The sequence below is a fragment of the Solanum pennellii genome, chromosome 11 (genome assembly GCF_001406875.1).
Source record: "Solanum pennellii chromosome 11, SPENNV200".
NCBI lineage: Eukaryota > Viridiplantae > Streptophyta > Magnoliopsida > Solanales > Solanaceae > Solanum > Solanum pennellii.
In genome coordinates, this window is record NC_028647.1 from 65498565 (window position 1) to 65511177 (window position 12613).

The window sequence follows — 12613 nt, forward strand, 5'->3', positions numbered from 1 at the left end:
CTCCCCCCCCAAAAAATATATTTTTTTTTTTAAAAAAAAATTTCAATTTCAATTCAAAAGTATTTTCTACTCTCTAGTAAAATTACAAGATATTTTCTCAACAATATTTTTCATTCATAAATCAAACACTAAAAAATATTTTCCGCAAAATATTTTCTAGTCACCAACCAAGCATGAGAAAATAAGTCAAAAATCTACTTGTTTTCCAAGAAAACATTTTTCATGGAAAACATTTTCCTTCATACCAAACACATCCTAAAGCTATCTGAACCCACATGATCCTTTCATGATACTTAGATTGTTTTGTGATACCAAATAACAGGACTTTGCAAGAAGCCAACTCTGTTAAAGTACTTCCTGAAAAGTAAGTTTATCAAAGCTAAAGCCCCCTGCCATTTCGTGGTAGATTTCTTTTTACTGGATACATTTTCCCAGGGTTTCTAATGCAGAAACATATGCACTTCCAAATGTTGAAATATAGATTTTAAAGTCATAATTTAGGTTATCATGACCTTTCTGTTGAAGTAGGAGTATTTCGAGTTCTTTAAATGAATCTCTCTTCAAGTTGTCTGCGTACTTGACTTGATGAAGTGCACTATTTAGTCTAGAGGTCTCTATGTTATCAGCCAACTATGGTTTGATTGAAAACTACTTTGCAAGTGATTCTCACTTTTTGTCAAGACAGAGAGCAGAAAGCTAATAAGAAGTCATATGACTAAATTCCTAGTGATGCTGATCAAAGTGTAAGTGGAAGCTTGGTAGGAATAAAATAAGCACTGCCCTGTGGATGAGTAGTGGCTGATTCATATTATATAAAGTCTTGTTTTGGTTAGATGACTATATTTAATTAAGCAAGGATTAGGATGGTGCAGGGGCGGAGCTATAGTTTGACTTATGGCTTCTGCAGAACAACTTTGGTCCAGACTTTGTATTTGAGTTGAAATACCCACTTAGTATATATAAACAAGAATCAAGAATTCTGTGAACGTGCCTTTTGTAGACTTCAGAACCCACAAAGCCAAAATCCTAGCTCTGCCCCTGGGATGGAATTGCTTCTGAAGAGTTACTTTGTTGTTTCTGTTGGTTACCTTACACTTTGTCTTAAATGTCTTTTGGAGATAGTGTATTTTCTAGTTCTTGCGGTAGTCATGCTGATAGTGCAAACTGCTGCACCACTTATTCATATCAATGGTACCTTGTACTAAGAAATGGTAAACCAATGGTTAATTGGGAAAAGAGTAAGAGAAAAGAGAGTTTTGAAATACTTTTATCGCTAGACCTAGAACTGTAGCCTACATGGTCATTCAGGATGTTTGACAGGGAACTGACATTATGTTTTTCAGCCAAAAGATATTTGACAGTCCAATCTTTTGCTGGTCTTGGGTTGACTTGAAAAATATTAGTGATGTAATATTATTAAAGCTGAGAAATATTTGGGATTGTAATATTGTTCAAGCTGAGGAATATATGGGATGTAATATTGTTCAAGCTCTGTTTGAAATGCTTCCACCATAAAGTTATTATGTGGAATCAGAAAACACTGTCTACAGTTATAGTATTCAATGCTTAGTGTAATGATGATAGACACTCGGTCTTTGAAGCAATGTAGCCGTTGGGATGCTCTAAACTGGTTTGTTGTATTAACAATGGCTTTCTGATGTGTCTGTCAGTTTGTTTCCCATGAGTGGACCACCTTTGGCATTTGAATGTAAGGGGAAACATAAAGAAATGAATATGAAAAGAGTTTAAGAAGAGTCTGACTTGAGATATTAATTGTTGTATAAAGGAGGTCCAGAATTTAAATCTCTTCCCACCCTTCTTCTTTTTCTAAGTTATGTTTCATATTGAATGTAATACATGTTGGCCAAAAAGGAATATTTCCTCATTATTTTCTTCTGTTAATAACCCTGAAACAAAGAAAATTTTAATCTTCTGCTATACTCAGTCCGCTGATAGTTGTCGACATGAAAACTTTCCAATTGCATTCATTGTGCAGTATATTTATTTGTTCAATTAGTTGATATTCTTGTAGACAACGAATATTCTATGTGCTGAATAGATACTCAAAGCTTATCTTCTTGTGAACTGTTACAATTTTGCATAAGAACTCTTTCAGTTGGAACTTTTTTCTACCCCTTTTTATGACAGTACTGCTGCGGGTCTTTATATTCTTCTTCGAGCAGCTGACCGGTTTGCTGTAAACTATAATAAATTTCCTGGTGAATTTGACAGGTAAAAGCTAATGTTTTCTCACCCAAACAATTTTTATCTTTTTGGAAAAGTTTATTATGGTTCACTAACCTTACAAAATATTTTGGTAGTGAGATGGATGAGGATATATCCCGGTTAAAAACTACGGCTGTTAGCCTACTCAATGACCTTGGTTGCAATAGCTCCACTGTATCCGAGGACCTTATTAATGAGATGTGCCGGTATGGTGCTTCTGAGCTTCATGTCGTGTCTGCCTTTGTCGGAGGAGTTGCATCACAAGAAGTGATCAAGGTTTGAATCTCCTCCAAATATTTTCATCTTGAATATTGTTTTTCATCAAAACTTCTAGTTTAATAGACATATAGCTATGTGCCATAGGAGCGATAATCTGAGGTCTATTATGTTGTGTTCACTGCAGCTCATCACGAGACAATTCATTCCCATGTCCGGGACATTCATCTTTAATGGGATTGATAACAATTCCCAGCTGTTGTTGCTATAGTCTCCGAATCTACAGGCATGTCCTTTCTCTCACCTTTAGGCTGCGGTTTTAGGTTCGTGGAACTGATAGTTTTTCGCTTTCCCTCCCCTTGGCAGATTGTGTTTTATATGACAGATCTCAGTCTGTGTTTTTTCACAGCTCCAACTTTGCAAGTGAAAAGCAAAGTTGCCATACTTATTTGATTAGCAGTAAATTTAGGATCAATGAAAGAGGTTTAACAAGAAAGTACTATTTCTAGTTTTGCACACAAACAATATTATTTTTAAGGGAGGAAAAATGTTACTTTCAGTTGTAAGTAAAGAGTTTAACTTCGATACACTAATACGTAGTTGATTGGGGGTTGTTTCATTTCGACCCACTAAAGAAACCAGAGTCTACAGAGTTGGGTTATTTCGCCTCGACTTTCCCTTTCTTCATTTTCTTGGTTGATTATTCCCAAAGGGAGGAGGAAACTCAGTAAGTATCATATGCTTGGCAATCCTTGGTATAGCTGAATATGATTTCGTGCTTAACACGGTAAACAAACAAATAGGTGGTCTTTCCAGTTAAGGTTAAATGAAAGCTCTCCCTCTCATATCTCGATCACTTTTACCTTTTCGTTTATTTGTAATTAAAAAATAATAGAAAACCTTGACAGCTAAATCAGTTACAGACTTACAGTAATTGTCAATGCTGTGTTTAAATGTATGTTACAATGGTTTATACTGAAATGATACTGGCATGATAATGCATATTGAGTTAATTTTCTTAGTGACATTGTATCTCTCTCTCTATTTTGGTTTTCTATCGGCTGTTGAGTACCTTTATTGGGGCTCGACTAATTCAGATATGGACCATGTAAGGTCCATTTAACGGGGAAGCGTCCCTTAGCATGATTTAACCAAAGGTGAAGGACTCTTATTCATTTCGATCTTTGTTGGTCTCTTTCGTTTAACTCTCTGCAATGCCTAAATTAATTAATGGGAAATTGTACATGTCACTTTCTCTAAATCAATGGGCTAGTACCTAAATTTCTTGCAAAATTTTCAAGTCTTCTGGATGCATTAGGCAAATACCAGAGACAATTATAAGTAAGCTGGATATAGAAGAAATAACAAATAAATATTAAATTTTATATGACAACATAAGAGTAGTAAACAAGTTGAGAAAACTAATGTCACATCATATTTTTATTGGGAAAAAAAATACAATTGTGAGTGTTAAGTCTAAAGACACAAGCCTACTTTCTGGATTTATAGTACCATAGGGTTGAAAATCATAGGAAAAAAAGATGACAAGATAAAGAATTAGTTAGAAAAACTGAAAAATTTGCCCCTTATACACTATTGACAATTTATGTGGTTATCTCTGATTTATCATGTCATTAATTAGTCAATGCATTTAGACCTTTTTTCTTGCTCACATAAGAACTTTGACAATTTGAATGACTTAAATACTTGTAATATGATATGAAAATTGAAAAATAGACAAGTATTGAAACTTGGTGTGATATAACATCATTTTATAATAGTTAGTATACCACATAATTAGGTATTTTTATGTCTTAATTATTTATCTAAATTTTGATGCATAGAATTACCAGTATTCGGAGAAGACGTCGTAACACTCTGGATAGTTTAGGTATGCGTTGATGCCTTCTAAAGAGTAATGGATGCATGTGAAAATAGCCTCAAGCTAATATTCTGCCCATGAGCGTAATGATGTAATAAGCTTGCATGAGTACTGTGAGGCCCTCGTGCGAAAGAGCTCTTCCTCAATGAATCGATATATCAACGATATCATATTTAGTGTAATTCAATAAGTGGGACTAGAGAGGATGTTGCGTGGATGTTACGTACGCAACGAGGGATAGAGTAGTTGTTTCCTATAGACTTTTGGAAATACAACAATGAAATATAGTTATGCGGAACATAATGGCGAGAACAAGTAATAATAAAATTGAAAAACAAGATAATATATGAATAATAATAATAATACAAATATATTTGTCCAAAAAAAAAACATGCAATTTTGTTTCATATCTACTATTCCGGTGGATTAATCGAATTATAACACGAATATACATTTAGCAAAAAGCACTATCACTTAAAAGAATAATTTCAAGGTATATAAACTATATATTCTCGAAAATATTACTCCAATTATATGTATTTTCATCACCTAATTATGAGCGTCATTAGGTGGAGAAATAACTTTATATTATATTTGACTGAAATTTACTTGGTATGGCCACAACTTTTTAAAATAATTTTTAAAAAGTGATCTAAAAAGAGTTGTTAGAGACATAATAATGTAGGGATTACAATGATGTAACAATTTGATGATGTTATAAATGATCACACCTAAACTTTTTCCCACTCAATGTGTAATTGGCACATTGAAGTCATTTTCTATATAAAAAAAAAATTATTTTTAAAAGTGAAACATTTTTCAAAATCAATTAGAGATTGTTTTGATGAGTTTTTGAGTACTAGAGTTATTAATAATGATGTTTAAGAGTGTGTTGAAATAATTAATATGAAAGAAAATTTTAAGATAGCTATGAAGAAAATAACTTCTTTCGCACATAAGTAAGAGCATATGCGTATACTATTATAAAAAGGTGAATATAAGATCTAAACTTGATCAGTTTGACCTAATACATAACTATATTTGGTATCGAAGATATTGAGATCAGTAGAACCCATTCCCTTTAATGCTACATCATTTGGTACTAATAGTTTTAATATACACATTGTTTAATGCTATATGTAAAAAATTTAAAAGTTTTCAATGCAATAGACTCGAAACTTTTGAAAGATTTCACGTATACTGAACTCAAAGTTGCTTAAATTTTATATATGTATAGAATGTTTTTATTACACAATGATAAATATTCGATTGTGAATTCAGTTAGTATATGTATATAAATTTTAACACAATCATAAAATTTATAAATTTTAAATCTTAAATTCACCGATCCGACGAAAAACATGAAACACACTCTCATTGTCAAACCTAAAAGTAGAAAAGGTGAAATGGAATATTGACTCAAGAGAAACTAAAGAGACAAATTATGAGTGATGATGAAGGAAAACAAATAATTAAATAACGCGTTTTTTTGTACTAATCAACTTTCTGGTAGTACTACTTTTCATCATTTTTTCTTGCTTTTATTAATCGGGATCATGATAGAGTGATAAATATTTATTTTATTCTAGTTTTGGATTTAAATTCCTCTGAATACAGAGTCATCTTTATTAGGGACTTTTCGATGTGAACTCAGATTTAATCAAACACTTAAGTCAATACCGAACAACAAATGAAAAATCAAATCTCATGTCCCATAAAAGGAAGAGGCAAAGGAATTTCGTACAATAATATTTTATTTTGAAAATGTATATATTATCATCAAGTTATTCGAAAGATATATATTTATTTTTATATAAATATTCTTATATGCAAAATAATATAATTATGAAAATATAAATCAACTTACGTACTGTAATATATAAAGATGACCTGATGATGATATATAAATTTCTTACGCTTATGATATATATACATTTTTTTAATGGAAAGTCAACATAAAGATTATACAATGATGTTTGGTTTTACATGTATCATGAAAATGATTTTTTGTGTTTTTTTGGTTGTCAATGTAAAAGGGGATTGTCTAAAGGCTGCGCAAATGTTTTATACATTATATTTTAATTCTATTGCATGAAGAAATAAATAAATAAAAAGTATAACAAGAAGACTAATGTATAGATGAGATAATAAAAGGGTTTTTTTTAGCCTTTTTACGACTTTGTGTTGGTCCCATACATGAGGCATATAATGATAAAAAGTGGTAAGTGGTTGGCTAATTAGTAGATATAGTATATCAAGCTTCAACAATAATGTCTTGGTTCTCATTTTGTGTTTAATGAACTACTTTACCTTATAATGTTGTGGTCCTTGAAAAATTTATAATGAATAAATATATTATAGTTTTTTTTAATCATGATATCACAACTAGGGTTAACTATCGAAAAAGAGAAAAAATCGTTTTGCACCCTGTAAAGATATTATTTACATTATGGACAAAGAAATTCCATCCATTTTATGAGGATTTTCCACGATCAATGACATGAATCATGGTTGTTGTTGATTCGCTTTCACTAAGCAATGAAACACGAGTGTCAATTGACACTCGTTGAACAAAGGTTCCCTAACTAGACTGTGCGGTTGGATATTGATAGAATTGTAGCTAGAGATTATCAAGTACGAGTCATGAAAATATCCTAATAGAAAGCGCTCCCCCTCCCCTCCCCCCTCCTTTTCTCTTTTAATAGTCCTTCTGCGACATACATTAATTTGAGTCTCAAACCAGCTATCTGACACCGAGTGAGAAATCAAAACATGCATGCACGTGTGTCTACCATTATCTATTTCATGAGTTGTGAATATGCATATGACCAACTTTGTTTGTTCTCGTGTATCATTTTCAATAATCTCGATACATTATTTCTGTCCTACTCCTTTCTTTCTTTTTCACATTTTTGTTGTTTTGTAAATATCTCTCTCTATATATTACGTTACTTAAATGATAATTACACGTAATACTATTTAATAAACATTGATTACTAGGAAGTACTTAAGATATATATAGCCAATTATAACATGTCTGATAGTTATATAATGTTGCTATCAATATTATTGTATAAAACATAAAAACAGAATAGTTTAGAATAAGCGAATTTCTATCTCTAAATGATAATGTGCCTTATCACATTGTCGATATGTACATTTTACCAAACGATCGATCAAATATCATGTGATATAACAATTTATATTCGTTATCACCTATATATTTATACAATTATATTATTTAAACGATAATTACATGTGACATTATTATATGACACTACTTAACAAACATTTTTATAATGTAATTGATTATAGGATCTTTAATTTTCTAAGAATCACTATTAATATACATATCTATAACACGTAAATAAAGTAGTTCAGAATAAGTGAGTTTCCGATTGAAAAGGGAAAAAGCCAATAACATCCCTTATCTCATAGTTAGAATATGTACAAATTACCAAAGGATATTTTATGTAACTTAACAATCTACTATATATATATATATTCTTTACCATATATATATATATATGTATATTTGAAAAAAACATAAAAAAAGAAGAAGGTACAATAGGCTTTTAAGGAAAATAAGTTTGAAATTGTGTTATTGAATATATAGGAATTGCAACAAAATCTTCTTTTCTTTTTTAACCAAAGTGATATGTCCAAACTATATCTTTGTCATTGATAGTTATGATTTATGGGGAAAAAAAAATTGGATTTTAAATTATTAATAGAGTTGTAAACAAATTATAATACGTGTTTGGGAAGCTGACAAAAAAATGGTGTGACATGTCTGAGCTATTTTCCTTTCGACGATAAAGTTTACCTTCATCATTTAACTAGTCGATTTTGACTTCTGTTGTCTTGAGGTCATATCCAGTATTCAGAATTTAGTGAAATGATATTTCTTCGGCTCTTCTCCAAAAAAACATGATCTTTTGTCGATGCGAAAAAAAAGAAATTTTATTGTGAATGAAGAAGATATTGAAGAAATGTACGTACATAACATAAGAACTATTGATAGGAGCTTTATATTCTAAACATGGGATTAGAAATTTCGTTATATTAAAACATGAATCATAATAAATTATATGCCCCTATTCAACATTATTTTAATATATCACAATTGTATTTTATACGATTTCAATACTATACACTAAAATACAGTGATACAAATAGTTATTGTTCATTATATGTGTGACTCCATACAAGAGAATAACAATAACTTTTATAATTGAGAAGGATTTATATATTTCAATAATCAACAAAAAAAAATATTCTTAGTACTATTATATCGTCATATCTCATGTAGCCACGAAAGATTTTTGGTTGAAAGAAAAAAATAAAATACTATTTGGTTAGGTTTCGATATAATGAAAATTATATAAAAAAAAATATATCAATATGGATTGTAGTACAGTAATGAAATTGTTTCACTCTTAATAAGAGATTTCGAGTTTGAGCTTTGGATATGAAGAAAATCTTACTGAGAGTGTTACCCCCTGAATATTTCGATTCAGATTTAATTGAAACTCCACTATTGAATGGAAACCAAAAGAAAACCAAGAAAAGTGATTTTTTTTTTCTTTTTGCTTAATTCAAAAGTTCTCTATTTAAAAATAGAGTGAGCAAAATTGCAAGTTGGTTGTGACAAGACATAGTTGGTTAATTAATTATTGACAAAACACAAATGAACATATCAAATGTGGAAAAAGAAGTATTACGTTTGAAAGGTAAAAAGTCACCAAAAAACAAAGAGAATAGGGGGTCAACCGTTTGGGAATTCACATGGAATACATCAATTCAATATTAAGTAATCGCTCCGTTTTATTTTGTTTGTCATACCTTTTTTAGTACGTTTTATTAATACAAAAAGTTCTTTTAGTTTTTTACAATTTTTAAATTTTAAACTTTTCACATGACATGATTAAGACATCAAGATTCACATATCTTTAACTTAAAATCACAAGATTAGCACTAGTAAAAAAACTGAATGTAGCGTGGACAGATGAATTTTGTAGAGAAACATCTAAATCCATTATTAATCTCACTGAGCGACGAATTAGCGATAGATTTTCATTAGCTACAATCAAAATATAGATGTTCATAGCTAATTTCAGTATTTTTTTTAATAGCGATTTAAAATGAAAACAAAAAAATTAAGACAGAGAAAGTAAAAAATAAATAATAACCATGTAATGTTAATCTTTAAACTCATGTATCCTTTAATGAGTATATTCAATAATTAAACTAATTAAATGATCTTGAATATATATCAAATGATTAAATGATTTTTTTTTATCAACGTAATATTCAATTAGTATATATATAATACAATAGATGATCATTACACATAGGAGTAGAAGAATACCATCCATTTTTCTCACTAGAATCATATATATATAAAAAAAAATTACTAGACTAGACATTGACACAAATCTTTAAAGATTTGCATCAATTTTCATTTTTCCTTTCGCTAGAAATCAAATAATATTACATAAATTTTATTCACGATTCCTTTTTTTTTTAATACTATATAATTTATTCAAAATTTATCTTGAGTATTCGATGAAATTTTCTAGGATCTGAGTTAGAACTGATGAATCTGTTGGTATAGAAAGCGTTTCTCCCTTAAATCGACTCGATCATGTCCATAGGGTTTCCCATGATCCAATGTTATCATCTAAGTAACTCAAAGGGAAATTTTCTAAAGATTGTTGTGGTGGTGATATTGGTTGTGGATTAGATTGGCCCATTTCCATACAAATTAGTGCCATGAGATTTGCTTGTTGACATTGCATGTTGACAATTTCAGCTTGTGCTTTAGCTAATTGTGCTTGAAGATCACTAACTTGCTTTTGTAATTGACAAATTGAACCAGCACAACCATATACTGGATCTCTTAGTCTTGCATTTGCTTCATATACCATGCTGCTAACAGCATCTGCCCTTTGAGATTCTGGTAATTCCTATGAAAAAAATAATTATTATAAGTGATCGATGTTTTAATACTGTGATCAAATAAAAAGACAGTCTAGTGAATGAAGCATCATGAGTTCACGTGGGGCTTGGGGAAAGACGGTATGCTAAGAGGAGTTGTAGACTGTCTACTATAATGCAAGTGTTAGTGATTGATTTAACGGCTTGACATGTGACCTATAGGTGAATAAGTGTAAATAGTTTTGCTAAATTAATCAAGTTGTTGAAACAACTATAGTATATAGCAAGTAATATCTAATTCTATTTGACGATGGATTAGAGAAGGTGTATCGAATAATTACGTTTATCATAGAGATATTTAATGACAGGTTAACGATGAATTTAACGAATAATTCTTGCTTTTGTAATAGTGAAGGATTTTGATCATTTTAACTCAAGAAGCCATAGATATTATTTGTTATAGATATGATATGACGTAAACTTTAAAAATATAGATACTATATCTTTCGATTGATATCGTCTATATGAATAATCATTAACTATATTACTTTTTTAAAACTTATCATGTCATGTCAAGTATCATAAGTTTTCTATATTTACTTAATGTATAGATTTTAAAAAAATTAAACCGCCTGATATGATTAAAAAGTATAGAAAAATAAAATATTGAGACATGAAAAGAAAGAAAAGACTTTATTTTAATAATTATTATAAAAATAAATAAAGTAGATTGATGTGGTTGTTGTTTCTCATTATTATAGTCAATAGAGGAATAAATTCTTTACACTAAGAAGAGCAATATGATTGAGATATTTCCTTGTCAATTTCTTATGTCTATTTCAACCATCAATTTTTAGCTAGGTATTGCATTTCAAATTTGCAACTAAAACCTACCAAAATACTACAAAATGCCAAATTTATCTACTTTTCATGCATTAAAATTTTGAAAGAATAAAGCCTTATTAAATATTAAAATATTTATAATTAATAACCATCACAAAAATAAAAGAAATTTGTCTATAATTTGACTCTCAAAAGTTGATAATGTACGAAATTCTTTTATATTATCGTACAAATAAAAGTTAGGAATTTTAACGAACGATTTCATTAAAGAAAAATGCATATACAATTAGAAGCTTTCCTTATTTTAAAGGGATTCAATCATTTATATATATTGATAAACTTTATTTATATTCTACTAAAAAATAAATATCAATATAAATCAAAACTAAAAAAAAAAAACCAACTAAATACCCAATAAGCAAGGCAAATATGTACTTTGGGAGGTAGTATATTAATAACTGGTATGAACGAACCTAGTAACTTTTTTTAAAAAAATTATATAGTATTTGTATAAATATATTTATTAAAAATGCTAAAGTATTCAAATGTGAACCTAGTAATTTGAGTTACATATTGTTACTGATCAAAATTCATAAACTTCAAATTCTGATTCTATCGGTTAGAAATGAATATTAGTAATTGCTATTTAAAATTCATAAACATTAAATGCTAACGTACTATATATATCATTAATATCGATAAAACTTATAATATATACCTGTAAAAACTTAATAATATTGCTAGCACCAAACACACGATGAGCCGTAGTGAACTTAATAGGATCATTTGGAGGAAAATAAGGTGCCAAGACACATTTCTCAGCACAGCGCCGCCGTAATATTTTACAGGCGGCGCAAGGACTCACCACCACCACTGTCACTGACCGTGGTGGTGGTGAGTTAGGTGAAGATGAAGACGAAGGCGATACGGATCGAGATGAAGATGAAGATATTGTAGATTCCATTTTTAATTTTTTTTTTCCAAATTTTTTGATCTTTGTAGAAATGTGTATAAAAGGAAAATAGTGTTACTTGGTGTGTTCTAAGATGGAGTGAACAATGAGTATTATTTATAAGCCAAAGGAGAAAAGTAAGTGGGAGTGTGATGATGTCATAAATTTGAAAAAATGACATCACTACCCTTTTGGTCATTTTTATTTAAAAAAAACTATTTTTTTCATATAGTATTATGATATAATAATTTGAGACTAGGAAAAAGTGAAAATGAGTTTGTTGTTGTTATTGTTTGTAATTTCTTTTGGTTTTTAGTTTTTTTTGGTCGGAAAGGAAATCGTAATAGTTCAGTTGGCTATATAAACATAAAAATTATTTTATTATTAAGAGTTTGATTTTCGTCTCGAAATTTTTACCTGATTTCTATTTTGTTGTTGGTTGTGGCGATCTTCTATTTTCACTATTACTAGTAAATACTTCATTCATCTCAAATTAATTACACGGCATACACGTTTACTAAGAAAATATTACTTATTAAGGATGAAATACTGAT

At 29.6% G+C, this 12613-nt stretch overlaps 2 protein-coding genes across 5 annotated transcripts in view; one reads left to right on the plus strand and one right to left on the minus strand.

Moving 5' to 3' along the window:
- Positions 1–3463, plus strand: part of LOC107003068 (NEDD8-activating enzyme E1 regulatory subunit AXR1-like) — a 16392-nt gene extending 12929 nt beyond the window's left edge. For 2 of the 4 annotated variants that reach the window (XM_027913216.1, XM_015201314.2), the window contains exons 12-15: positions 323–364; positions 2149–2232; positions 2322–2502; positions 2630–3463. In XM_027913216.1, coding sequence (XP_027769017.1) covers positions 323–364; positions 2149–2232; positions 2322–2502; positions 2630–2713 — 391 coding nt within the window. In that variant the 3' untranslated portion in view covers positions 2714–3463. The remainder of the gene's footprint in view (positions 1–322; positions 365–2148; positions 2233–2321; positions 2503–2629) is intronic. The other 2 variants (XM_027913217.1, XM_015201316.2) reach the window with 2 other exon arrangements.
- Positions 3464–9684: 6221 nt separating this feature from the next.
- Positions 9685–12157, minus strand: LOC107004095 (LOB domain-containing protein 1). Its single transcript, XM_015202325.2, has 2 exons — positions 11826–12157; positions 9685–10293 (listed from the first exon to the last, which is right to left on the minus strand). The coding sequence occupies exons 1-2, from the start codon at positions 12069–12071 to the stop codon at positions 9970–9972; spliced, it is 570 nt and encodes a 189-aa protein (XP_015057811.1). The 5' UTR covers positions 12072–12157; the 3' UTR covers positions 9685–9969.
- Positions 12158–12613: the final 456 nt, after the last annotated feature.